Raw genomic sequence first — 26,956 nt, forward strand, 5'->3', positions numbered from 1 at the left:
ACATTAGATTTCACAAATGAAGACAAATATGAATGAATGAATGAATGAATGAATGAATGAATGAATGAATGAATGAATGAATGAATGAAGAGTAACAAAGATGATTAGGGGACTGGAGGCTAAAACATATGAAGAACGGTTGCTGGAACTGGGTATGTCTAGTTTAAGAGAAAGAAGGACTAGGGGAGACATGATAGCAGTGTTCCAATATATCAGGGGTTGCCACAAAGAAGAGGGAGTCAAACTATTCTCCAAAGCACCTGAGGGCAGAACAAGAAGCAATGAGTGGAAACTAATCAAGGAGAGAAGCAACTTAGAACTGAGGAGAAATTTCCTGACAGAACAATTAATCAGTGGAACAGCTTGCCTCCAGAGGTTTGGAAGCCCCAACACTGGAAGTTTTTAAGAAGATGTTGGATAGACATCTGTCTGAAATATAATTCCATGTGGTCGGTGTTCGCCTCCTGGTGCGAGGGAGTCAATCTCTCTCCGGCTCCTGCCTCAGTGGCCCAGGTCCTTGAGTTCTTTCAACACGGCCTAGATCTTGGCCTCTCCCATAACACCCTACGTAGGCAGGTGGCTGCCCTCTCCTCCGTTCTGGCAGGAGATGGTCGTTTTTCTTTGTCCCAGGTTCCCTTAGTAAAACGGTTCCTCAGAGGGGCGGCGAACTTGCGGTCTCCCTCCTATTCATCATTTTCCGATGTGGGACTTCTCTACCATGATCAGGGCCCTCACGGGCACCCCCTTCAAACCACTTAGTACAGTTCACCTCAGATTCCTCACCTTGAAGGTAGCCTTTCTCGTTGCTGTTACCTCGGCTCGATGCATATCGGAGTTGGGAGCATTGTCATCCAAGGACGACCTTTGCCAATTCCACCAAGACAGGGTCGTCCTTAGATTAGATCCAACCTTCATCCCGAAGATCAACTCCCTGTTTCATAAGTCGCAGGAAATCATACTCCCTAACTTCTGCCCCTCTCCTTCACGAGAGGGAACACCTGTGGCACTGGCTGGATGTACGAAGTGCCTTGCGCATCTACCTTAGACGCACATCCCCTTTCCGCTGGTCAGAGGCACTCTTTCTATCCTTTCAGCCCAGCACAATGTGTCCAAGAGTTTCGTCTACCACCATTGGTAGATGGTTGAGACAGACCATTAGTGAGGCATATTTAGCCTCCTCCCCAAGGGATAATGGCCCATTCCACCCGAAGTGCCGCTACCACGGCTGCTTGGACCACTAGGGCTCCCCTGGGGGACATTTGTAGGGTGGCCACCTGGGCCTCCCCAACACCCTTTATCCGCCACTATTGTTTGGACGGTTTCGCCTCGGCGGACGCATCTTTCGGGCATTGAGTTCTTCAGCAGGTGGCGACCTCCCCACTCCCGGGGTCTTCATCCTACCCTGGGACTTAGGGTTGGGTATGTCCCAGCTGTGGCCCCTCCCACCGAGCTGCAGGAAAAAGAACGTTGGTCCTTACCTGAACATTTCTTTTCTGCAGTGAAGGCGGGAGGGGCTACATCCCGCCCTAGTAAGTTCAATTAGGCTGGCGAGGGGTGGTCGTGGGGTATATGTATATGTGTTTCCAGTTGTTTTGCCTTACATAAGATTACAGTTTCTCCATCGACCTCAAGGAAACTGGGAGCCAGTATGGAAGGATGGTGTCTTTAAAAAAAATTCCCTCAGTCTCTGGACCAATCAAGCTGTGACTAAACCCAGCTGTAGCCCCTCCCACCTTCACTGTAGAAAAGAAACATTCAGGTAAGGACCAATGTTCTTTTTCTCCCATTGTGGAGTGAGAAACACATGAACATGTTGAAATTTAAACAAATTAAGCCAATACAATAAACTGAATAAAACCCATGTTCACCCAAATAAAGGAAAAAGGAAAAAAAGAGAAATTCCCACGTTGCATTTTTATTATTTCTTGTATAATGCTCAATAAGACTTGCCCCCAACTACTTCACACCATTAACCCAGCCCTCTTTCCAAAGGAAGTGTTTACTCTAGCAAAAACAAATATGACTCGCTCATGTTGTGATATCCTAATGGAACTTTAGTACGTAATAAAATTCCATCTATTTCTATTTCAAGATAATATCTAGAGGATTCAGTGTAAGCATCTATTAAAAGTGTATGTACTTTCAATTGCATGTTTAGTAGTAAATAAACATTAGCAATAACAAAAAGGTTTCCCAGATTCAGTTACTGTGACACACTAAGCATATTTCACCCCCTTTAAATACTTATCTTTTTATCCAAAAGGGACACTCAAGGTGCTCAGTTGAAGATAATATACAAAAATTAAATAAAAATTAATTAAAGCATAACTGAAAACAAGGTTAAATAATACATAAAAATAATGGACACTTAAAACATTTTAGGGCTCAAGGGATGTGGGACAAGGAATGAGTCTCTTTAAGTAAGCTTAACATGAAAAAGAAATGGGAAATGATGTTTATGGTGGAAATCCACTTTTCAGCAGTAATGGCATATTTTTTCCCCAAAAAAGTTTTACAGACAATAATTTTCAGCAGAATTTGTCATTTTAATTTGGAGAGATCCCTGTGGTGAAACATATGTTGCAGAACAAATTATATGAAAGGCTGCCCTGCTTTAGAGATTTTGCAAAATCAACGGGCTTATCTCGCTGTTTATGTACCTTCATTCAGCAAACAAGCAGTCATTGTTTCAGAAACGGATTTAATGACAATAATTATGGCAATGTCTTGGGATAGCTTATTAATATGGATTCCTCATACTGTTTCCTGCTGGTTTTATATGCCAGGTGGTTGGCACTAGAGATGATCTGGGCTGGGGGTGGAAATAAATCATTCTCCAAAGATGCTTCTGTAGCTCTTATCACCCTCACAGAGACCTAATCTACAAGAAAGCCTTTGTTACCCCTTCACCAGACAATACTGTACATTTGCCTGGATTTTAAAAATTATGCTGATGGTCATCTAAATTAGATGATGTGTTTCTGTTCTTCTCTGGGGAAAAGACCCATTCATCAAATCATAGCCAATTGGTGTCCAACCACTCATATCTGCTCTATGTTAATCAGGAATAATTGCATTCCAATTATGCAAGTGAAAATGTATTATGTAGAGTACTCGTCCTGATTGGCTCTATAATATCTTCAGAAAACAGAATTAAACAAAAGCAGCAGGCTGGATTTGGAACACTTTGACTTAGGGATAGAGGGATGTAGCTTTCTAAATACAGGTTTTTCGGGAAACAATGAAGCTACAAGTGAAGCTACAAGTGCTGTGCACCAACAACCAATTCACCAATTCTCTGTATGTTTGAAAAATCAAAAGCTTAAAAGGCAACTTGACATGAAATACGCTGATTAGCTTGTTAAAACTGCCATTGGTAAATAATGAATGCATTTGAGATGATCTTTATTTGATTTGCAGAAATGAGAACTAGGACATTTCTCTCAAGGTATCTATACAGGTAGTTATCAGTCCTAGAGCCATTTTTAATGGGAGTCTTCAGCGGTGGATGGGCAAGCTGTGGGAACGGGAGGAGGGAGGTGAAGATAATGTGGGGTGTGTAATCATAACATTTTCCCCTTGGGAGTAAAGGACTTGGGGAGGTGTGACTGGAAGTCACGCTGGAGGTCCCTGTGCCATGGAAGGTGTGACTGGAAGGCAACCAAACTTGGGACAGTGACCTGATTAGACCATGTGATGCACATGTGGATGGAGGGGAAGGAACTTTGACTTTACTTTGGGTAGGGAAAACCCGGGGCTTTCAGATTCGGGTTTTCCCAGATGTGTCAATATGACATCTCTAATACATTCATGCATTGAGGAACAGAGTTTTGAGTTTTGATTCTGTTGGGGGTGTCACTTGGAACACTCGTTTAATGGCCATACACAGTTATAGGCCATGATGAAAAAGTAATTTCATGACCAATCCTCTCATGTACAACCATCTCAGGTCTGTAAAGCCAAAGGAAAGCTGAAATAAGATCCTAAGCCATGGTTTCACTTAGCAACCGTCTTGCTTAATAATCCAGTTGACAATACCAATTGTGGTTGCTACCTGGACTACCTGGATATAGAAATCTTTTTTAGAAAGCCTGCAGAGAGAACCTTCTATCTGTTGATATGTTGCATTTATTCAAAAAAAAAATGAATAGTTGTGGATCCTAGATCACATTATCCAACATTTTATCTGTGTTGAATGACAAAATGATTTGAAATTATTTGCTGTTTTAAGGTAACCTTTATACACATGAACTCTATGCATTCAATAAGTGGCCTAGTCAAAAGTCTAGCTGAGAAGACTCATCTTTTAACATAAACATAGTTAGTTAAAATGAAAAATTCATGATATGGTCATACATATGGCACTGCCTAATCACAATGAAACATCAGTTCAATAACACTGCAAATGTTTTGTTTGTTATAAAACACCCACATTCATATTCCATTTTCATCAACAATGGTTTGTATTTTTCTGCTCTTATGAGAATGAGAATATAGCACTGCAGAGGCAAGATAACAAGCTGCAGGATTAAGTCTTCACAGACAGAAAGCTTCCAAACAATAGTACAGCATCAGACTGCTTTCTCTAATTAATTAATTCTTTCTTTCTTTCTTTCTTTCTTTCTTTCTTTCTTTCTTTCTTTCTTCTTTCCTTCTTTCTTTCTCTCTCCCTCCCTCTTTCTTTTCCCCCCTCTTTCCTTATAAAAACATCCTATGAAACAGCTTGTTTTCTCCATTGGAGAAATGGCTCCATTTCTCTGTAGTACCTGAAGGAAATTTGGAGAAATGGCGGCAGGGAAGAAGGCTGACAGTGTTTCGACAAGATCAAGCTAATTACTCATTTTTCAAGGAGGAAAATAAGTAGGCAGGGAGGGAGAAAATGTATCTTCCCTTCCTTCCTTTTATGAAAGGAAGTAAAAGGAATCTAGACTTCTCCTGTTTATCATGAGACATAAAGTGATTGTTTTTTTTCTCCCTTTAAGTAATGGGAAGTAAGGGGGAGGCAGCAGGATATAATTCAGTGATTTTTTTTCATAATGACTGCCTCCAGCATAGTGTCACCACTAAGCAGAGTTCATAACACCCCTCATTTTTACCAGATGAGGGGCAGCAAGAGGCATAGTTTCCTATGTGCGCATCTCTCTGTGGCCTTTTGGATAGGTCTGCAGTCCCATCCAAGAACGGAATTCTTGATGATTTCGCATATATTTCTCAAAGATGTCTATATTATCTTTGGCTTCAAAATGAAAGTTCCAAGGCAACTTGCAACAATATGTTTTTTTTTCAAACAAAAGCAATTCACAACAAAACCTGTTGCTGATTTGAACTTTTGTTTGTACCCTGTTGTGAGGTGGAGGCTATCAAACTGTGAGGCAAGAGATCCTTCCAAAAAATTTTATCAGCAGTAATTTTGTACATTTGTGCTTTTAAAAAGAACTAAGCAATAGCTAAACACATATTAAAACCCACTGGAACAAAAATGTCCTAAAGGATTGCCTTTTGGGGATAGCCAACATATGAAAAATATAGCTTTATTGCCTCCAGGTCAACATTTTTGTCCGTTCTTTATTTTTTTTCCCTTAATGCAAGATAAGACATAAAATCTTCAAGGACATTAAAAAGTGGGCACCAGCAGAGAAAAGTTTTTCTAATATGCTTTTCACAATAGCAGAGCATCAATTCTGTGTTTGTTTTCTAGATGCAGCCCTTCGGTATGGTGAAATTTCTGACACTAAACAAAATGAACGTACATGGCCCTCTTTGATTATAAAGACTACAGGTAATCCTTGTCTTACAACCATAATTCAGCCCAAGTAACACTGCTGCTAACTGAAACTGGCTTCCCCATTGACTTTGCTTGTCAGAAGGTTGCAAAAGATGATTGCATGACCCTAGAACACTGCAACTATCATAAATATGAGCCAGTTACCAAGTGTCTGAATGTTAATCATGCAACCACAGGAATGCTGCAACAGTTGTTAAGTGTGAAAAACATTCAAGTCACTGTTTTCACTGCCGTTGTAACTTCAAACGGTCACTAAACGAACTGCTGTAAGTCGAGGGCTATCTGTATTCTGGGGTGAATGTCACCTTCAAATGAAAATTGGGCTGGGTTTTAGATAATGTTGGATTAGATGACCTGCTGTGCTTTTGTTTTTAATTTTATAATAAAGTTTTATTGGTTTTTATACATATATAGGAAAAGGTAAATAGATATACAAAAAATTTGGCAGCTTCCACACTGGTGGTAGAAATCCATCCAAGAAAACTCACAGGTTTAACAATCTTAAAAGCAAAATATAAAATGGGGTGAATGTCACCTTCAAATGGAAATTGGGCTGGATTTTAGATAATGTTGGATTAGATGACCTGCTGTTCTTTTGTGTGCTTGCAGTTTTATGATGCACCCAATCATATGGATGCTAGAACAGTTACACCAAAGATGAACAGCATCAGTGCATGGCCTGACAAATGCTGGCAAACATCTTTTTATTTTATATATTGGCATAGACAGATTTACCTAATAATCTATGGGAGGGACCCTTGACATATTTTCTCCTATCAGTGGCACATTTTTGCAAGGAAGCCAGGAGCCTGACCCTCCCAATATTCCATATTTAGCACGACAGCAAATGAATGTTAATGCCACGCAGGGGGAGAAGGCACTGTAGAAGGCTGAAAGGGGTGCATCTTGATTTTCTATAGATACTAAAGCTTGTATCAGAAGTGGGGATGGGGAGAAGAGAAAAAACAGTATTTTGAAAAGGCCCATATGCCCTAGTGAAATGAGTTTTGGGGGGTCAAAGAGTTATCATAACTCCAAGGATCCTCCCCACTTCCTGTCAAGAATTGGTCAAACCATCAAAAAGCTTGAAGAAGAAATCTTTTGACAGGCAGTCCTTGAGTTAGGGACCATAATTGAGGCCCCAATTAAGGCCATGAAGTGGGTCATATGGCCAGAATAAATTTTACAACTTATGGGGGCAGTTACTAAGCGAGTACATTGGCTGTAAAGTGAATGTGGTGGCCATTCAGCGAATCCATTGTTTGCTATGAGGTGGTTTTTGCTGAATACTGCAAGTAAGCACCGGTTTCTGGCAAAAATGTCCTGTGATGATGGGGCACTGCAAACAGCCGAAGGCCCAAAATGTGGCCATTTGACTGCAGACAGACAGAGGGAGGAAAGGGCCAGATGTTGGATCTTCATAACTTTTTTCAGAATCCAGCAGAACTTGTCACTAACTGGCCTTGAGTCAAGGACTGCCTGCAGTTCCAATTCTCTTTCTGGAGCAATTTGTTATTTAGGAATTGGGGAAGGCAAATGGCAGTTCCTTTGCCATAGCTGCATAACACTCCTTCATAAACCTCCACTGCTAGGCCTATTCTGTGCTCAAGGTTCAGGAAGTCCGCATAAATCACAAAAACTTGGTGAAGGGGAAGCAAGGCAGCTTGCCTTGGATCTCTTCAAACCTGGAGCTGACACAGCTGCTTCAAGAGTAGAGAAAAGCTATGCCTGAGGGGTGGTATCAGCCGATATCGTGTCAGGCAGAGCTGCAGGCTCTGAAATTCAGGTGTTAAGGGGGATTGCTGTCTGCCTTTTTACATTAAAAGGAAGCCTGTGTGCTACATACTTTTTTTCTCAATCAATCCAAACCCCTAGGGGATTATTTTGCACACATACTATAACCTTTTGATAGCTACATTGATAATTATTGAAAAGGTGCAATCCAATTTATTTTGGATTCCAATAAATGTGCAATCCAATTTACTTTGGATTCCAATCAGCTATAATGAAACACTGCAAAATAAGAAGAAATCCAATAGAAGTCACTGGGTCATTGGTCTCTCCTAAGCACTGGTGACTCTGTAGTTTTGAATTAGCTCTGCTACCATTAAAGTAGGATGCGGTGGCTCAGTGGCTAAGACACTGAGCTTGTCGATAAGAAAGGTTGGCAGTTCAGCAGTTCGAATCCCTATTGCCGCATAAACGAGTGAGCTCCCATTACTTGTCCCAGCTTCTGCCAACCGAGCAGTTCGAAAGCATGTATGAATGCAAGTAGAAAAATAGGAACCATCTTTGGTGGGAAGGTAATAGCATTCCATGTGCCTTCAGTGTTTAGTCATGCCGGCCACATGACCATGGAGATGTCTTTGTCTCTTCGACTTTGAAATGGAGATGAGCACCACCCCCTAGAGTCAGGAACGACTAGCACATATGTGAGAGGGGAACCTTATCATTAAAGTCCCACCTAACAAAGAAAACTTCTTTCCCCAGAACAAGTAAAATTTCTGTTTTCAGCAGACAGCTGAACCAATTGCTTTCTCTCATGGGCTACATCCATTGGAAAGAATTTCTTGGGGAAACCTTAGGTGGGGCTTTAAGTGAGCAGTGGATGGATTCAAAACCAAAGCACCTTGTCTGACACCTCTTAAATCCCCCATTTCCCTTGCCTGTCTGTATCTTTTATTCCTTTTTTTTCTAGAAATGGGACAGGTCAGGGCCATTGGTTATAGATAAAATGATTTAGGATGTGCCCATAGGGCCACAGAGTAGCAACTATTTGCATGTTACTTTAGTAAGTCAAAATAAAAGCCGTTGAGTCAGGGTTACCAAAAATCAAAGGCATAACTGCAAAAGCGGTGCATTTGCAAATATTTATCGCAGAGGAGGAAAGACAGCAAAATATCTTGCATCCTTCCCCTGAAACTCCACCTAACAACCGGAAAACATGTTTATACATTTGCATTGAAGCAGGATGCGGGTCTCAATGCCACCCCATCATTTTGCAATCTGACAACTTTGGATGAAGTCTAAACTTAGTCAACAACAATTAGTTTATGTTAATATGTCTGCTCTCACAGACCTTCAAATCCTTTGATAACCGGCTGTGGTCTGAACACGTGACAGGAACAAGAGATACAGACAGTCTCCACTGTACTGGATTTGCTCTTCCCCTACATCTTCTTTTTCTCCTGTTCGTTTTAAAGTAGGAGGCAGGGCCTAATTTGGATGTAAGGTACTTCTGTAGAAGCCACATCCCTGATATTATGGGTAAACACACTAACGGCCTTAAACATTATGAAGCCAGTTCCCTGTAAGTTCCCATCCCTCTCTAGTTTGCAATATGATCTCGGCCTAAATTCTCAGTTCTCAGGGTCGGGTTGAGGATCGAGTGTTGGTTCACCGCCCACATGAAATCTCCCTGGGCTAACTCGGTTCCTGCTATAACTTTTCACCAAAGTACATAACATTCTGGAAACAGGAAACACACCCACCCACTTTCCCCCCTCAATCGGCTGTCATTCAGTGGCTGCAACACCAGTTCTGAGAAACGATTGGAAAACAAAAATGCATTGTGGTTAAATATAGACCGTCAGTTTGGGGCTTGGCTCTCATGTTACCGAGAGACAGTTCCCTGTCTGTATTTGAGCAAGGTGCTAACACCTCAAAGAGGGCACAGCGAAAGAAGCAGAACGCAGTTAAACAACTGCATTTCCCCACCTTTTGGTGAAAGGGGAAATCAATCCCTTAATCGCTCCTTTTCAGACCCCTTTCAATTACACTTTCAGCTACGCCGTTGAAAAAAATAAAATAAAGGCTGATCTTTGCAAACGAGTTGGATCCCTGCCTTGTCCCAGGCACGTATGCACAACTTTCGGGTTTTTTCTGCTTGCTTTTCACACCCAACAACACTCGTAAATGCAGGCAAGAGAGGCGTAAAGTTTCCAGAACTTTAAAAAGTTTTTTGAGAGAGAAAAGGGAGAGCAAGACAGCGATTCCCCCCCCCCCTTTTTTTTTTAAACACACCAAGCCTAAGTTGTACGTTTGTCATTTTGCACAAGGAGGGGTTTTGAGTACTCACGTGGAGCAGAGGTTGTTGTACTGTTAAGGAAATCCATCCTGTAAGCATTCAGAAATGCTCCCCCCTTGGTGTTTTTTTTTTTCACTGACTGTGTGCTTTCCTATCCACGTCCAAAGATGAATGAAGCAAAGCTGCAGCAAAGACCGGGGAAACAAACGGGAGAAAGCCTCGCTTGTTCAGATGCTTCCAGCATGGTTCTTGACCATTTACCACTGGAAAAGGAAACAGCACATTCAGCTCGCATGAAAAGGGGAGGGGCCTTGCTTTTTTAGATAAGCAGCAGCTTCTCTCTCTCTCTCTCTCTCTCTCTCTCTCTCTCCCTCCCTCCCTCCCTCCCTCCCTCTCCCTCTCCCTCTCCCTCTCCCTCTCTCTCTCTCTCTCTCTCTCTCTCTGACATGCAGTCTTCCTCTTCTGCTAATATTTATTGTGGGACATTCCCATCTTTAGCAAGGGATACGGTTTTCATTGTTCTTTTGCCTCTACATCAACAGGTTTTGCAGAGTTTTGTAATCTTTCTCACACTTTAAAAAAAACTTATGAGAGAAGTAGTAAAAAAAACTTTAAAAATGAAGCACAAAATGAGAATTCCCTTCTTTTAACTTCTAGCTTGTTGCAAAATCTTGAGATGGTCTTGGAGCCAGCAAAAATGTTACGTATTCTCTTTAATATATTAGCAATATTAGCTCGGGGCCTAGTTATTTGCGAGATCGCATTCTACCCCATACATCCCTACGACCAATCCGCTCACACAGGGAGGGTCTCCTCCGGGTACCCTCCGCTAGACAATGCGGGCGGGCGGTGCCCAGGAGTAGGGCCTTCTCTGTGATGGGCCCAACCCTCTGGAACGAACTCACCCCTGACATTAGAACTACTGTTGATCTCCGCTCCTTCCGTAAGAAACTCAAGACCCACCTGTTCCGGATAGCAGGCCTAGCCTGATCGGAATCTTAAGTACAATCTATTACTGCCCTTCCTGGATGGCTTTTTAATATTGTAAATTTTGGGGTTTTAATTTGGTTTTAGACTGTTTTTAACTTGAAATGAGTTTGGGTATGTCACAGACCGTATGTTTATGTCGGGTGTCTAATGTATTGTTGTTCTTGCTTTGTTGTTTTATTTGTACTGTCTGTACACCGCCCGAGTCCCTGTGGGTATATAAATTTAATAAAACTCAAAAACTCAAACTCAATAATAATAAATTGAATACTTCCCTTACAAGATTTTAAGGGAAATATTATATGTGTGTGTGTGTGTGTGTGTTTTGTAATAATGATTATCTAAAATCTTGAGATCTCTATCCCCACCTTAAGCCTGAAATCCAGCCTGGTGACTTTGGACCAGTCTCTCTCAGCTCAACCCACCTCACAGGGCTGCTGTTCTGGGAAAAATCAGAGCAGGAAGGAGTATTAAGTACATTTGCTGCCTTGAGTGTAATGAGGTCTTAAAGAGTTAAAAATCTAATAAATTGTGTACTGTAGATGCTTATCACGAACAATGACCGTAAAGAACATCAAGTTCCTATCAAGATGGTTCTGTTAAGATTTTAAAATGTTTGTTATCACAAGTAAATATTTGTGTTCATGTTCTTAGGAACTTATTTTGAATACATTACTTTGCTCTGATAATGGAAACACTATCAGATATTCTTTTGTTTATTTATGTTTATTCTTTGTTCAGTAATTCATGTAGCTGATAATGTTGGGTCATGTCCTTCTCTTTCTCTAGCATTTAGGAAGATGTAATTTCCTGTTAGAAATATTATTCTAGTCATTCATTTATCCATTCCATGCATAGTACATCCTTCCTTCTCACAATCCAGGATTTCAAAAAAGGATACACAAATCTTCTCTCATCCATTTTATTTATATAAATGGCTTGTGAGATTGGATAGGTCAGAATTTGCAGTATAGTCCTAAAATAATAAAAGAATGTGGGCAATCCCCCTTTTGCAAGAAAGAAAGAAGGAAAGAAGGAAGAAAGAAAGAGAGAGAGAGAGAAAGAAAGAAAGAAAGAAAGAAAGAAAGAAAGAAAGAAGAAAGAAAGAAAAAAGAAAGAAAAAAGAATTTACATTTACTGTATAGAGTCTCAGCCTGTACACATCAAGTGAAGAGCAAACCCAAGATAAAGTTTTCACAATCACTTTACCTTTGCAAACCAGAATAGGTTTAAAAACTAATTGCAAACACCCTCTAAATTGCCTGCAAGCCCCCCTTCCTCTCCATAGTTTACCAACCTCTGTATTAGGCTGCCAGATAGTTACTGAGGCACGTTGCACAACAACCTAATGGGAGACTTAAGTCTTCCAGTCTTAAAGCTGATTTACAATTGCCTGCAACTGCCTTTAGCCCTCACTACATACCTACACTGCAATGCTTGATAGGTAAGTGGGGGTTGCAGAGGGCTGCAGAGGGACTGATGCTCACACCTCCTGAATTCCAACTGTGCATTGTGCAGAGGTGCACATCCTGCATGCTGTTTGGTTCCAACTTCCTGCTGGTAGGCAGATAAGGCAAGATAAATTCACAACTTCTGGAGGCAAGCCATTCCACTGGTTAATTGTTCCCATTGTCGGGGAATTTTTCCTTAGTTCTAGGTTGCTTCTCTCCTTGTTTAGTTTCCATCCATTGCTTCTTATCCTGCCCTCAGGTGCTTTGGAGAATAGCTTGACTCCCTCTTCTTGGTGGCAACCCCTGAGCTATGGAACACTGCTATCATGTCAGCCCTACTCGTTCTCGTTGTTAACACTAGATACACCCAGTTCCTGCAAAGATTCATTGTATATTTTAGCCTCCAACCCCCTAATCATCTTTGTTGCTTTTCTCTGAGACCCTTTCTAGAATCTCAGTATTTTTCTTTTTTTGTATCATGGCGACCAAAACTAGTTGAAGTGTTCCAAGTGTGGTTTTATCATATCATTGTGAGATTACCTGCTGAGAGTCCTCCTACCTACAGAGGCCCGCTGGCTATGGAAGAGATGGATCTGGTAGGCCTCAGTATTATACCCCCTGCCTCCCACACTTCAGTTTTCATAAAAGAGTTAAGATGATTTTATTTCATTGGGTTTTTGAATAGAGTTGCCATTATGTGTTTCTTCCCTCACCTCATCCTGCCCTCCAGCTGGTTAGGAGCTTTACTGTATTCATTGTTTTGATTGGGTGGTTATTATTTTCTTGTTTGCCAACCAGAATCTGGGTAAAGTGGAAAAGCTTTAAAAGGTTGCAAAACAAACAAATAAATGCTAATCTCACAACAATGCTTGGATGCAGTGCAGTCTGATAGCACAAACTCTCTGACAGTAGGCATTGTTGGAGAGCAAGCACAATTCACTGCATAAATAGTACCCAGAAAGATAACATTGAAAGAAATGCTAGAGTCATCTAGTGCCAATTGGCCTTTTCATGCAGGGTCTGCAATGCAGGGAGTTGCTACAACTTCCTTGGTTACAGAAGGCTGTCTGGCCTCTGTTGAAATGCTTCTAGCAAAAGGAACAACATTGACTCCTCCCACATTGCAGATAGTTTTTGTTTCTGAAATATTCCCATAACGTTTAACCCAATGTTTCCATAATGAGGAGACCTTGCTGATCTCTAGGTTTCACTGTTTTCTTGCAGATGTTTCATTACCCAAACTAGGTAACATTATCAGTGCTAGTCCTAGTACTGCTGTTTACCTAGTTTGGGTAATGAAACATTTGCAAGAACACAATCAAGTTCAGAGAATATCAGGCACCCCTCATTTCAATCCCGAGCTACAAATATTCTCCTTTAATTTCAGTAACATTTGAAGAAGTCATGGGCTCAGACAACGTGACATACCAAAGAGATATTCTGCAGGAGTTTGGCAGAGAACGTTCCTTATAAGGGAGAGAATGAATGGAATTGTTTGAGGCCACTAGCCCACTAGTGTCCATCTCATCCATGATTATAAATGGAGGAAAAAATGCAAAGTGGTAAGAGGCCGATAGGTCTATAGTCTTTAGTACATATGCATAGATGGGAGGAATATAACTGAACTGTTTGGGTAACCATTTGAAGGGAAATATTCCAAAATTAGGGCCATAATGGTGATGATGTTGAACATAACAAAATATTTAGCTAAGACCCTGAAATACTCTTTTCCTTCATATTGCTTTCATAATATTCAGAGAAGTATAAATTAGACACACAATTTTATTCCATTTTGCTTATATTCTGAAGAATGGACTTTGGGTCCTTGGGATATGGCTGAAAATTATCTCTGCTGTGAACAGGGATCACGATGTGTTAAAAAGCCCAGTTTACTGGATTCCAGGTTAAGTTCAGAAACCCAGCCTAGATATCAGGTCTAATTTGCTAATTTGCTATTTGTTTGTTTATTTAACTTGTTTGCTGCCTATCTCCCCTAGAAGCGACTGTGGGAGGCTTGCAAACATTAAAAGCCCATAAAACATTGACAGATAACAACTCATAAATATATTAATTTACAACTTTAAAAATGGGGCGGAAGGGAGCAGAGTGTTCACAGGAGAAGGTCGGATCTTATCTTAATCCATCAGCCACTAACCCTGCTGGATGACATACATTTGGGTCATACAGGTGAAACTCGAAAAATTAGAATATCATGCAAAAGTTCATTTATTTCAGTAATGCAATTTAAAAGGTGAAAGTAATATATGAGATTATGACTGATTACATGCAAAGGAAGATTACATGATTTGTCATAATTGTAATGATTATGGCTTACAGCTCATGAAAACCCCAAATCCACAATCTCAGAAAATTAGAATATTGTGAAAAGGTGCAATATTCTAGGCTCAAAGTGTCCCACTCTGATCAGCTAATTAAGCCATAACTCCTGCAAAGGGTTCCTGAGCCTTTAAATGGTTTCTCAGTCTGGTTCAGTAGGAATCACAATCATGGGAAAGACTGCTGACCTGACAGTTGTCCAGAAAACCATCATTGACACCCTCCATAAGGAGAGAAAGCCTCAAAAGGTAATTGCAAAAGAAGTTGGATGTTCCCAAAGTGCTGTATCAAAGCACATTAATAGAAAGTTATGTGGAAGGGAAAAGTGTGGAAGAAAAAGGTGCACAAGCAGCAGGGATGACCGCAGCCTGGAGTGGATTGTCAGGAAAAGGCCATTCAAAAGTGTTGGGGACTTTCACAAGGAGTGGACTGAGGCTGGAGTCAGTGCATCAAGAGCCACCACACACAGACGGATCCTGGACATGGGCTTCAAATATCGTATTCCTCTTGTCAAGCCGCTCCTGAACAAAAAACAATGTCAGAAGCATCTTACCTGGGCTAAAGAAAAACAGACCTGGTCTGTTGCTCAGTGGTCCAAAGTCCTCTTTTCTGATGAGAGCAACTTTTGCATCTCATTTGGAAACCAAGGACCCAGAGTATGGAGGAAGAATGGAGAGGCACACACTGTAAGATGCTTGAAGTCCAGTGTGAAGTTTCCACAGTCTCTGCTGATTTAGGGAGCCATGTCATCTGCTGGTGTTGGTCCACTGTGTTTCATTAAGTCCAGGGTCAACGCAGCCATCTACCAGTAGGTTTTGGAGCACTTCATGCTTCCTTCCACAGACGAGCTTTATGGGGATGCTGACTTCATTTTCCAGCAGGACCTGGCATCTGCCCACACTGCCAAAAGCACCAAAACCTTGTTCAATGACCATGGGATTACTGTGCTTGATTGGCCAGCAAACTCGCCTGACCTGAACCGCATAGAGAATCTATGGGGCATTGCCAAGAGACAGATGAGAGGCATGAGACCGAACAATGCAGAAGAGCTGAAGGCCGCTATTGAAGCATCCTGGTTTTCCATAACACCTCAGCAATGCCACAGGCTGATAGCTTCCATGCCATGCCGCATTGAGGCAGTAATTGCTGCAAAAGGGGCTCAAACCAAGTATGGAGTACATATGCATGCTTATACTTTTCAGAGGTCCGATATTGATCTATGTACAATCCTTGTTTTATTGATTGCATGTAATAATATAATTTTCTGAGATTGTGGATTTGGGGTTTTCATGAGCTGTAAGCCATAATCATCACAATTATGACATCACGGCTTGAACTATCTTGCTTTGTATGTAATGAGTCTATCTCATATATTAGTTTCACCTTTCAAGTTGCATTATTAAAATAAATGAACTTTTGCATGATATTCTAATTTTTCGAGTTTCACCTGTAGATGACCAAGGCAACAGTACAGATTTTCAGATGGAGATACAAAGAAGGTATGTGAGGACAGTAGGCAGGGAAGCCTTCTTTTCCTAGTGCAAATGAAAGAAGCAAGCCACACTGTATTCTACTCATTTTCTTTAAGGGAAACAACAGTCAGGTGGGAGTGAAGCCTACTTCCTGCCATAAATTGTGCCTTTGTTGGTGGTGTTGAGAGTGCAATCCCACTTCCTGTGAAAATGAATAAAGACAGGATATTTCATTCACCCATAGAGAAAAAAAATTTCACGATGGGACAAAATGAGTAGTATGTCTCTATCCACAACTTTGTCAAAAAATGACAAGCCATAAACAGTCCCTCATTAAGTATAGCCACAATTGTCCATCTGCTAATTCTAAAGTATCAAGGCTCTTCTTTATTTATCATTAAAACATTCAGTAAGAGTCTTCCCAGTATTCAATACAATACAATACAATAGTAGAGTTGGAAGGGACCTTGGAGGTCTTCTAGTCCAACCCCCTGCCTAGGCAGGAAACCCTATACTGTTTCAGACAAATAGCTATCCAACATCTTCTTAAAGACTTCCAGTGTTGGGGCATTCAATTATCTTCTTTTAATTTTTACAGAGAAGGTTAGAAGAGGCATATTGACAGGATGACCAGGAAGAAGGTTGAGAACTGGGAACAAAGCAAAGCCTAATTGTCCTCTCTTCTTTTTTTGCAACTGCCCTGAGGGTAGGCAAGAAATGGACAATGAGGAAACAAGAAAAGGACTGTGTCATGCCCTTTAATTATTAAATCCCTCCTTGTGTGAATTTTTCCTGGTTAGAAGCTGTAGGCAGTAAAGTAGAGATGACTAAAAGGGTTATCAGATAACTTCTGCCTGAAGAGCACTGCCCTTTCCCAGGAAAATATGTAAAATAACAAAGATTATTTATGGGGAGGGAATTTGTAAATGACCATTAGCTAAAATATTCATCACATTTCCCAATAAATAAGTATCCATATTGGGATAGAGAAAAGGGGATGATAATGGGAAAAGATATGTTTCTCTAGGTGAAGGTGTTTCCATAATTTGGTGGAACTGTTTATATACAGTATATTCTAGTTAGTCTGAGGACAAGTTTATGGAAATCAAGGTCTAGGCAGGAGAATTCTTGAAATTATTCCAGCTATTAAGGGTTTTTACATATTCAGATGGATAAACCAAGGTTGAACTAATTGAAAGAGAATGAACAACTGTGACTTGTCTATTTTTCATTCACGATATGTAATTTTGAAACTGTAGCAGGATATCTTGTGACACCTTGAAACATCTTAACTGACTGCTATCATCTACCTGCCACAGATCTTAGCACGACTGATTTTTAAGTAGACATCTAGAGAACTGCACTGTTTTGAGATCGATAGGAAGGATGACTGCTAATATAAAATGGAACTGCTTTGCTAAAGTCCAACAATTTTTGTAGTCCTCGACTTACAAAAACGATTGAGCCCAATATTTCTGTTGTTAAGTGAGACATTGGTTAAGTGAGTTTTGCCCCATTTTACGTCATTTCTTGCCATAGGTCTTAAGTGAATCTCTCCAGTTGTCAAGTTAGTAACCTGCTTGTTAAGTGAATCCAGTTTCCCCATTGACTTTGCTTGTCAGAAAGTTGTAAAAGGTGATCACATCAACCCAGGACACTGCAACTGTCATAAATATGAACTAGTTGCCAAGCATCTGAATTTTGACCATGTGACCATGGGGATGCTGCAAAAATTGTAACTGAAAAATGGTCATAAGTCACTTTTTTTCAGTGTTGTTGTAACTTTGAACGGTCACTAAATGAACTGTTGTAAGTCGAGGATGACCTGTATTGTAGTTTTAACATGAGCAACATTGGTATCATTTTTCAATCTGTTCAGAAGTCTCCCCACACCCCCAAAAACCTACATCTTTTGATTGCAATTTGAGTAAAGGGTTAACAGGGCTGTTTCTAATAATAAATTGCATACCGATTATTCTTTGTTCAGAGGCATTCAAGTTGCATCAGATTGGCTTCCATTCAAGACGTGGTAACTTTGGAGGAGCCCAAGAACAAAAATGTTGCACTATGTTCAGAGTGTTTATAACCACTGCCTAAAACAAATCAGCCTCCTAGAGGCATCAAGATAATATTTACTAGTCAACCCCTTTCTTGACATGGATGTTTGGAGGATATTCATTCTGAGAACTTCCTGTTTTTCTTCTGGTATAGGAGGAAGAGCTGCAGACTCCAATTGTCAATGAAAATGCTGCTAAAACATTTGAGTACATTGTTTATGACTTTAGTACAGGGTTATGCAACTTTTTTTGGGCCAGGGGGAGGCATGTCAAGAGCTACAATTCCAAAATGTCAATGGGGCCAGGACAAAAACAAAATGGAATGGAGATGTCAGTAAAATAAATAAATTACATATATTCAGTAGGATTCATGCCACGTGTACTAACATTTCCCTCTTCTATCCCATTTCCCAACCTGTCAGTGTACGCCCCTTGGGGAGGTGCAGATAAAGTTCAGCGTAGGCGTGAGGAAACTTTTAATTGTTACAATAAATCCACTTTTTCCAGAGTTTTGTTGTATTGATTTCATTATCCCTTTGTGTTCATTGTGGTGTTTGGGTTGTTTTTTGGGGGAGGGGGAATTAAGAGAATTAAAAGAGTGTGTGATTGCAAAACATTTAGGAATCCCTGATTTTCAGGAAGATTCCTTTGAGTTGAGCTTGATGCTTTTTAACTATATGAATACCTCTAAGTCATTGTTGGGGATAATTCAGAAGTGGTTTCCTGATACTTTTTACCAGTTTAGTTCGCAGATCTGGAACTTCCTATGGATCTCCCAAACAAATATTATCCCTGTCTAATCTATTTAACTTTATTTCCAAATCCAATGAGACCGATGCTACAACCTGCTGTGACTCTTCTTTACTTTATGAATCAGCAGCATTTGGGAAGAGATGTGGGGGTAAAATACAATACAATACAATAGTAGAGTTGGAAGGGATCTTGGAGGTCTTCTAGTCCAACCCCCTGCCTAGGCAGGAAACCCTATACAGTTTCAGACAAATGGCTATCCAACATCTTCTTAAAGACTTCCAGTATTGGGGCATTCACAAATTCTGGAGGCAAGCTGTTCCACTGATTAATTGTTCTAACTGTCAGGAAATTTCTCCTCAGTTCAAAGTTGCTTCTCTCTTTGATTAGTTTCCACCCATTGCTTCTTGTTCTACCCTCAGGTGCCTTGGAGGATAGTTTGACTCCCTTTTCTTTGTGGCAACCCCTGAGATATTGGAACACTGCTATCATGTCTTCCCTAGTCCTTCTTTCTCTTAAGCTAAACATACCCAGTTCCTGCAACCGTTCTTCATATGTTTTAGTTTCCAGTCCCCTAATCATCTTTGTTGCTCTTCTCTGCACTTTTTCAAGAGTCTCCACATCTTATCTACATCATGGTGACCAAAACTGAATGCAGTATTCCAAGTGTGGCCTTACCAAGGCATTATAAAGTGGTATTAACACTTCACATGATCTTGATTCTATCCCTCTGTTGATGCAGCCTAGAACTGTGTTGGTTTTTTTGGCAGCTGCTGCACACTGCTGGCTCATGTTTAAATGGTTGTCCACTAGAACTCCAAGATCCCTTTCACAGTTACTATTGTTGAGCAAGGTACCACCTATACTGTACCTGTACATTTCGTTTTTGTTGTCTAAATGTAGAACCTTACTCTTTTCACCATTGAATTTCATTTTATTAGATAGTGCCCAATGTTCAAGTTTGTCAAAATCCTTCTGTATCTTTAGCCTATCTTCTGGAGTGTTCCTATTCCTGCCAGCTTGGTGTCATCTGCAAATTTGATGAGTTCCCCATTTATTCCCTCATCCAAATCATTGATGAAGATGTTGAAGAGTACTGGGCCCAAAACAGAGCCTTGGGGTACTCCACTGCATACTTCCCTCCATGAAGATGCAGTTTCATTGAGGACTACATGTTGAGTGTGGTTGGTCAGCCAGTTACGAATCCATCTGGTGTGATACTGTCCAACCCACATTCTTCTACTTTATCTAGTAGTAGGTTATGGTCTACCTTATCAAATGCCTTAATGAAGTCCAAGTAAACTATATCGACGGCATTCCTCTGGTCCACTAATTTTTTCACATTATCAAATAATGCAATAAGATTAATCTGGCATGATCTGTTTTTGACAAACCCATGTTGGCTTTTGGCTATTACTTTGTTTACTTCTAGGTGTTCGCTAATTTGTATATTGATTATCTTTTCCAGAATCTTTCCTGGTATTGAGTTCAGGCTGATAGGTCTGTAGTTTCCTGGATCTGTTTTTTTCTCTTTTTTGAACATGGGAACCACATCAGATCTTTTCCACTCCTCTGGCAGTTCCCCAGTGCTCCAGGATCTCTGAAAGATATAGTTCAGTGGTTCTGAGATCTCGTCTGCCAGTTCCCTCGGAACCCTGGGGTGTAATCCATCCGGTCCTGATGATTTGAACTCGTCTAGGGTAGACAGGTACTCACTTACCATTTTCTTCCCTATTTCAACTTGTGTTCCTAATCTGATTTTTGTGGTGCTGTTTTTGATAGGTTGGACTGTTTTATCCTTTTGTGTAAAGACAGATGCAAAAAATGAGTTAAATAGTTCTGCTTTCTCCCTGTTGCTTGTCACCTTCTTGCCACTTACTCCCAGCAATGGACCAATTGTTTCCTTAATTTTTTTCTTGTTTTTAACATGTTGGAAGAAGCTTTTTTTTTGTTATTTTTTTACTTTTGTGGCAAGCCTTTCTTCATTGTGAGCCTTAGCTTTCCTCGCTTCATCTTTACATGCTCAGGCTATTTGCTGATATTCTGCCTTAGTAATTTTTAGCTTGTGAGGTTGAGGCTGTGCACTCATTGTCTAGCATGAGCCTGAGAGCAGGAGATACCAATGTGACTACAAGACTTTGCATATTAACTTGGCTCCTTCTCTAGAGTGAATTCAGCCAGATTTTTGAGGTTAGCAAGAAGAGAAAAGCTCTTCCAAAGCATGTTCAAAATTCTTGCCATAGTTTAAGGACTGTCCTTGGATCCTGAAGGTGAATTAATCCAAACTAAAAGAAGGGCGGGAAAGAAATTGGCCCATAAAGTGAAATTCCTATGATTATTTAAAGTTAACAATTCTGTATCATGCATAGCATAGGAATGTACAATGCAAAATGCTGCTGTGATAACAAGCAAGAATACACTTCTCACAAATCCTCTCTGTTTATAACATATCCTTCCACAATACTTAGATTAGGTCTCCCCTGCTTTTTCAGAGCATTTATTGGATTTCATAGGTGCAGCTGAGTTTTCTGCATTTAGGAAGAGAGAGGACAAAAGATGAGGATAAAAAACTACCTTGTTTTCAGCAGATTTGCCACCCAATTGCTTTACGTCATGGCTGTCAAACTCACAGCGTCACGTTACATTTCATGACATTTTTCCCATTTGTGGAGCTGGGGTAGGTGTGGCTTGTGTGTGACGCATCCTGCTTGCGGACCTCCAGTTTGACACCCCTGCTTTATGTGACGAGGTTGAGCTCTTTTCAGAATTGGGGAGTTTTTGCCCGAAATATGATCTTTAGATTATAACTAAAGGTAACTGGGGAAGGAAGAAGAGATATGGCCTTTTCATTGCTCCAATGGTTATGCTCTTTAGTAGGACTTGTAAATAAGAGATTGTAAAGATTGTTTCCTGATGGAATCTGGGCTGCCCTCCCTTTGATATCATGCAGACTGAAGTAAACAAATGGAGGAAGGAGATATTGTTATTGCAGATGTTTTTTTTAATCTGACTCTCTTGGACAAGTTGTCTGGAATTTATGACACACACTGGCCCTCTCATGCAATCTTTCCTTCAGAAAAGAGCCACCCTATCCTCCTTTCCCTCTGCCCAACATGAGTTAAATGGAAAATAAATTGAAAAACAACAGAAAACTTGGATACGGCATCTCTCTCCATGTAGGTCAGAGATCAGGGGAAAATATTAAGTGCAGCATACAAAGGAGAAATCAAAGATCACAACTGCATGTTTGTAAGAGCCTTTTTAAGACTAAAAGCTCCACAAGCAAAATATCCATTTGAACTATCCATCGCCTATGGGCACCTTTCTCACTGTATTCATTGGCAAGGCATTTTTTCCCTCAATTGCTTTTGTCCACTGAAGTCAACAACCCGGTTAACTTGAAACATTGGAATGACTCACAGGTTCAGCCCCTCTCCAGGATCTGAAACAATTATCTCTTCATTTGTCTCCTGCTTGCTATCTAAAAACAAAAAACAAAAAACCAACACCCTGAGGTTTCTTGAGAGGAATCTTACTGGCAAGTAGTCCTTGTGGTTGGGTGAGAATTCAAGTTGGCATATCGTAACATTAAACTCCCTCTGCCATTTTGAAGAATACCCATTAGACTGTGCAACAGTTTCTGAAAGGAAGGCACATGCAAGACCCATTACAGTAAGCCTTACATGGGGTGAAATATAATAGAAAATGTTGTCTTATGGGGGGGGGGTGTCACATGAGGGGCATCCGGCATTGACCTGGTGTCTATTGGAAACCAGATGCTGTGTTAAATTGATTTTGATGTGATATAGCAGGACTTTCTTATATTCTTACACTATACACCTCTTACCATTTCTGATACTTCAGAGAGATGGGGAAAATACTTATATATTCAATAGATCCCTTTCAAAATTAATGAGAATGCCTGATGCTACTGATTATATATATATATATATATATATATATATATATATATATATATATATATATATATATATATATATATATATATATATATATATATATATATATATATATATATATATATATATATATATATATATATATATATATATATATATATATATATATATATATATATATATAAAATGTCTTTTTCTTTTTAGATTTGCAGCTGTTACACAGTAACTGGCCTTTTGGGATTTCAATTTTCACATCCGGTAGACTATGTAGAAGTGAACATCTCATTAAAGGGACTGGACAAGGACAACAATTAAATTAATTAAATTAAATTACCCTAATAGCTTATATATTAGTGGTAATGAGGTAATATTACACTAATAAGGATGACTGGAGAAGGTTTATCATTCTCCCTCATCTGCCTTGCCCGAAACACGCAAAAAGCTGTTAATTCTTCTAGCAATCTTTTTCAGTGCTACCTGCTTTTGGTAGTAATACCTCTGGTAGATTATCTATTAATTCTTTTCCTGTGTAATCTTTTATCCTATAAGATTGGATTCATAGAAACTGTTCAACGTAAGCCCTCTTTGCTGTCCTTGGTCAAACAATGAGGTGATAAATCTGTTCCACCTGGAATAAGTCCTGATGACAATTATCATGGAGCTATAGTGCAATCCCACTGACATTTAGTTTTTGGGCACCACAGTAAACTAAAATGTATTCTGATATTAGGCACAACTACATGATCTTGTGTGATGGTGATAACACATGAATTTCTTTGATAAAAATCCGCCAAATAATCCAGTCTCATAATCTTATCCCCGAAACCTCCCCTGTTTTTGTTTGAAATTCTAGGAGAGACTCTTCTTTTCACAAAATAGAAACTTTTAGAAGTTTTAGATCAGCCAAAATTGATTAGGTATGTCAACTCCCCAGCTGGATGCCTTGACTGAAAATACACTTAATTAACAAGAAAACTTTTTTAAATTATAGGACTGTGGTATCATTAAGATGACAGCACAGAGCTGCGGTGTAGACTCCGTAACCCCAGCAATCACAAAGGCCTTATGGTACAGATTAACAGATTATCTACTAATATGCATATTGTAGCACTAATCATTTTATCAGGCCACTCGGAAGTGCACTGATTTAAAGAGAGAGGGTACATATCCTGTGAAATGATTTAATTAGCTGACCTGGCCATGATAATTATAACTGATATGAAGGGAAACATTTGCATAATAATAAGCTTGATAAAACTTCTTTAAAGAAGGAGATGTACTTCAAATATATAAGACTTTATGAGGGAAGGTTAAGATTCCTCAATATAAAGTTGGGCGAGGTATTTTTTCTTATTTGTCTATTTATATCCTGCCTTTATTATTTTTATAACTCGAGGTAGTGAACACACCCAATAGTCCTTCCTCTTCCTATTTTCTCCAGAACGACAACCCTGTGAGGAAGGTTGCACTGAGAGGGAGTGTCTGGCCCAAAGTCATTCAGATGGCTTTCATAGGCACCTCTTATTGTTATATCTTATTTTTCCTCTAAAATAATCTTTCCAGTCTGGTGTTGTTCAGATTATTGGACTCCTCCTAATTCCTAACTAAACTACTGGCTGGGAATTTAATGTTCGAAGGCATGCATAATTCTCCCTTTCTCATTTTTATCCTGAAAAAAAAAAAACATGTATGGTGGGACAGGTTGAGAAATGGGGACCAGGTTTTAATATAATTCCATGATTTAAAGGGAAATGTGCACTTCAGGCTTTCGGCCTTCTTTGAAACATTAAACATTGCATTAATCAACATTACAATATTTTGTCAAAGAATGTGTTTTCTTTAGTGATAAGCACAAATAGAGATATTCTGGTTACAGAAGAGAAATAAATCAATGATCATTTAAGGTTAAGACAGAATAATTAATTGTTTGGTTAGGTTCCTAAATGATATGTTGGAACATAAAGTCAGTGATTGTATTTGACCCATCATTCTAGAGCCAGAATATGATTTGGTGGATTTGGATTAGTGTAGACTAAGAATCTACCAGTGCATCTTGTAAATCATGATTTATGGTCTGTTTTTGAAATAGGCCTTATTTAACATAGATTAGGGCAATGTGTGTGAACCAAATCAGTGTCTACTTTATGTATATTTAGGAAAATTCTAAATGGAATGGGTGACAATAATATATAGAGGAATAATTTTGGAATGCTGTTGCATGGACATGAGTATAAAAAAAAGAGGGAGTGAAAGGAACAGTACATGGAAATAATTATATGAAGACACACCTTTGTCAGGGGAAAATATTTCACCCTGAACTAGATGAGGTCTTAGATCACGGCTTTTCCAAACAGCATTTTCATTAAGGTGCAAAAAATAAAATAAAATCCCGGAAACATATTCTAATGAGAAACAAAACTTTTAATACAAAAATAATAAAATAAAGAAATAAACAAATCTATCTAATTGTTACATTTTGGCAAGAGCAGCTTGTCTACCAGCTTCCTGGCAGACGGACAAAGATCAAAAGGGAAAGAAGTCTCTGGAATGTGTGATGAGCAGGCGCAGTACATCATTGCTGATAAGACCTTATGACCTGCGCAGTAACTCTTTCAGTTCAGCTAGCAAACATTTAACGCAGTGACAACCTTATTATGGAATCTTGAATTTAGATAGATGGATGGGTGGGTGGGTGGACAGATAGAATTCTCGATGACAATTGAGTCCAAAATTTCTGTTGTTAAGCAAGACAACTGGTTAAGTAAATTTTGTCTTTTATTTTATGACTTTCCTTGACACAATTGTTAAGAGAATCCCTGCAATTATTGAGTTAGTAACACGTTTATTAAGTGAACCTGGTTTCCTCATTGACTTTGCTTGTCAGAAAGTCACAAAAGGTCACAATATGACCTCGAGACACTGCATATGTCATAAATATGAGCCAGTTGCCAAACATCTGAATTTGGATCACATGACCATAGGAGATGCTGCAATGGTCATAAGTGTAAAAAACAATCATAGGTCACATTTTTTTCATTACCACAGCAAGCATTTGGCAACAATACTTAGGAATGGGGAAGGACAGCAGAAGACTTTGATAAATATTATTATTATTTTATTTTCTATAAAATAAATATATAAATATTTGCATCTCTGGGCTAATATGAAAAATGTTTAGCAAAAAAGGATATTCATTTGATCTTGTAACTGTATGCAAGCATGATGAAGAAAATATTGAATTGCAGTTGAGTTATACTTGGAAGTTTCAATGTTCAATCTCTCTCTCTCTCTCTCTCTCTCTCTCTCTCTCTCTCTCTCTCTCTCACACACACACACACACACACACACAACACACAGAGAGAGAGAGAGAGAGAGAGAGAGAGAGAGAGAGAGAGAGAGAGAGAGAGAGAGAGAGAGAGAGAGAGAGAGAGAAACAAAAACAGCTCAAATCTGCCCTCTGAAGGTTAAGATGAATTGTCCTTGCAATGTTATGATTTCAAAGGGCAGATAGATTGGGGTGGAAGATCGTTATGCGTGTCGAAGCGCTGTTCATCAAAGCACCACAATTTCTAGAAATGACAAACTCCCTGTCCAAATGGTCTCCATATTTGGCAACTGAAATAAAACTGATAAGTCAAACTGATGTGGTTTGACGATGGGGTATAGGAATTCTACCAAATGGCAAATGAATGAAAATGAGTGCTTACCCTATTAAAAAACCATTTTTTGCTTTTCATTTGGTAAGCAAAGAAACTCAAAAATGTGGGTAGCTACGTAGGAGTTTTCTCTATTATGCTCCTATATGTACTATATTTATTATTTATTAGAAAATAGATTATAAAATATAAATGTAATGCAATAGATACACTATACAACAATAAATAATAAATAAAAAAATATAAACTTTTTTTCAGGTTTCTCCCCTTTGTGTTTCATTTGGCTTTTATATACTGTTCCTTGGATAGAATGGTAAATTTTTCAGCTTTCTCCACTAGCCACTGGTTTCTTTTTTCTCATTGTCAACTTGGACAATATTGTCCCAGTTGACTTTCCCTCTATGGAGATATTGGAGAGTAATGCAGCAATATCTGGAAAGTATGACTTCTAAATCTGACCTGAGTGTATGCATATGCATAACATTGGAAGGACAAAATATTCAGAGGCCAGATA

At 39.5% G+C, this 26,956-nt stretch overlaps 1 protein-coding gene across 1 annotated transcript in view; it reads right to left on the reverse strand.

The window, feature by feature from the left end:
* The window catches only part of GYPC (glycophorin C (Gerbich blood group)), a 49,254-nt gene extending 39,158 nt beyond the window's left edge, over positions 1–10,096 (reverse strand). The window contains exon 1 of the mRNA XM_081943825.1: positions 9,864–10,096. Coding sequence (XP_081799951.1) covers positions 9,864–9,900 — 37 coding nt within the window. The 5' untranslated portion in view covers positions 9,901–10,096. The remainder of the gene's footprint in view (positions 1–9,863) is intronic.
* Between the last annotated feature and the right edge of the window lie 16,860 nt (positions 10,097–26,956).

The sequence above is a fragment of the Natrix helvetica genome, assembly GCF_964273705.1.
Source record: "Natrix helvetica genome assembly, chromosome: 1".
NCBI lineage: Eukaryota > Metazoa > Chordata > Lepidosauria > Squamata > Natricidae > Natrix > Natrix helvetica.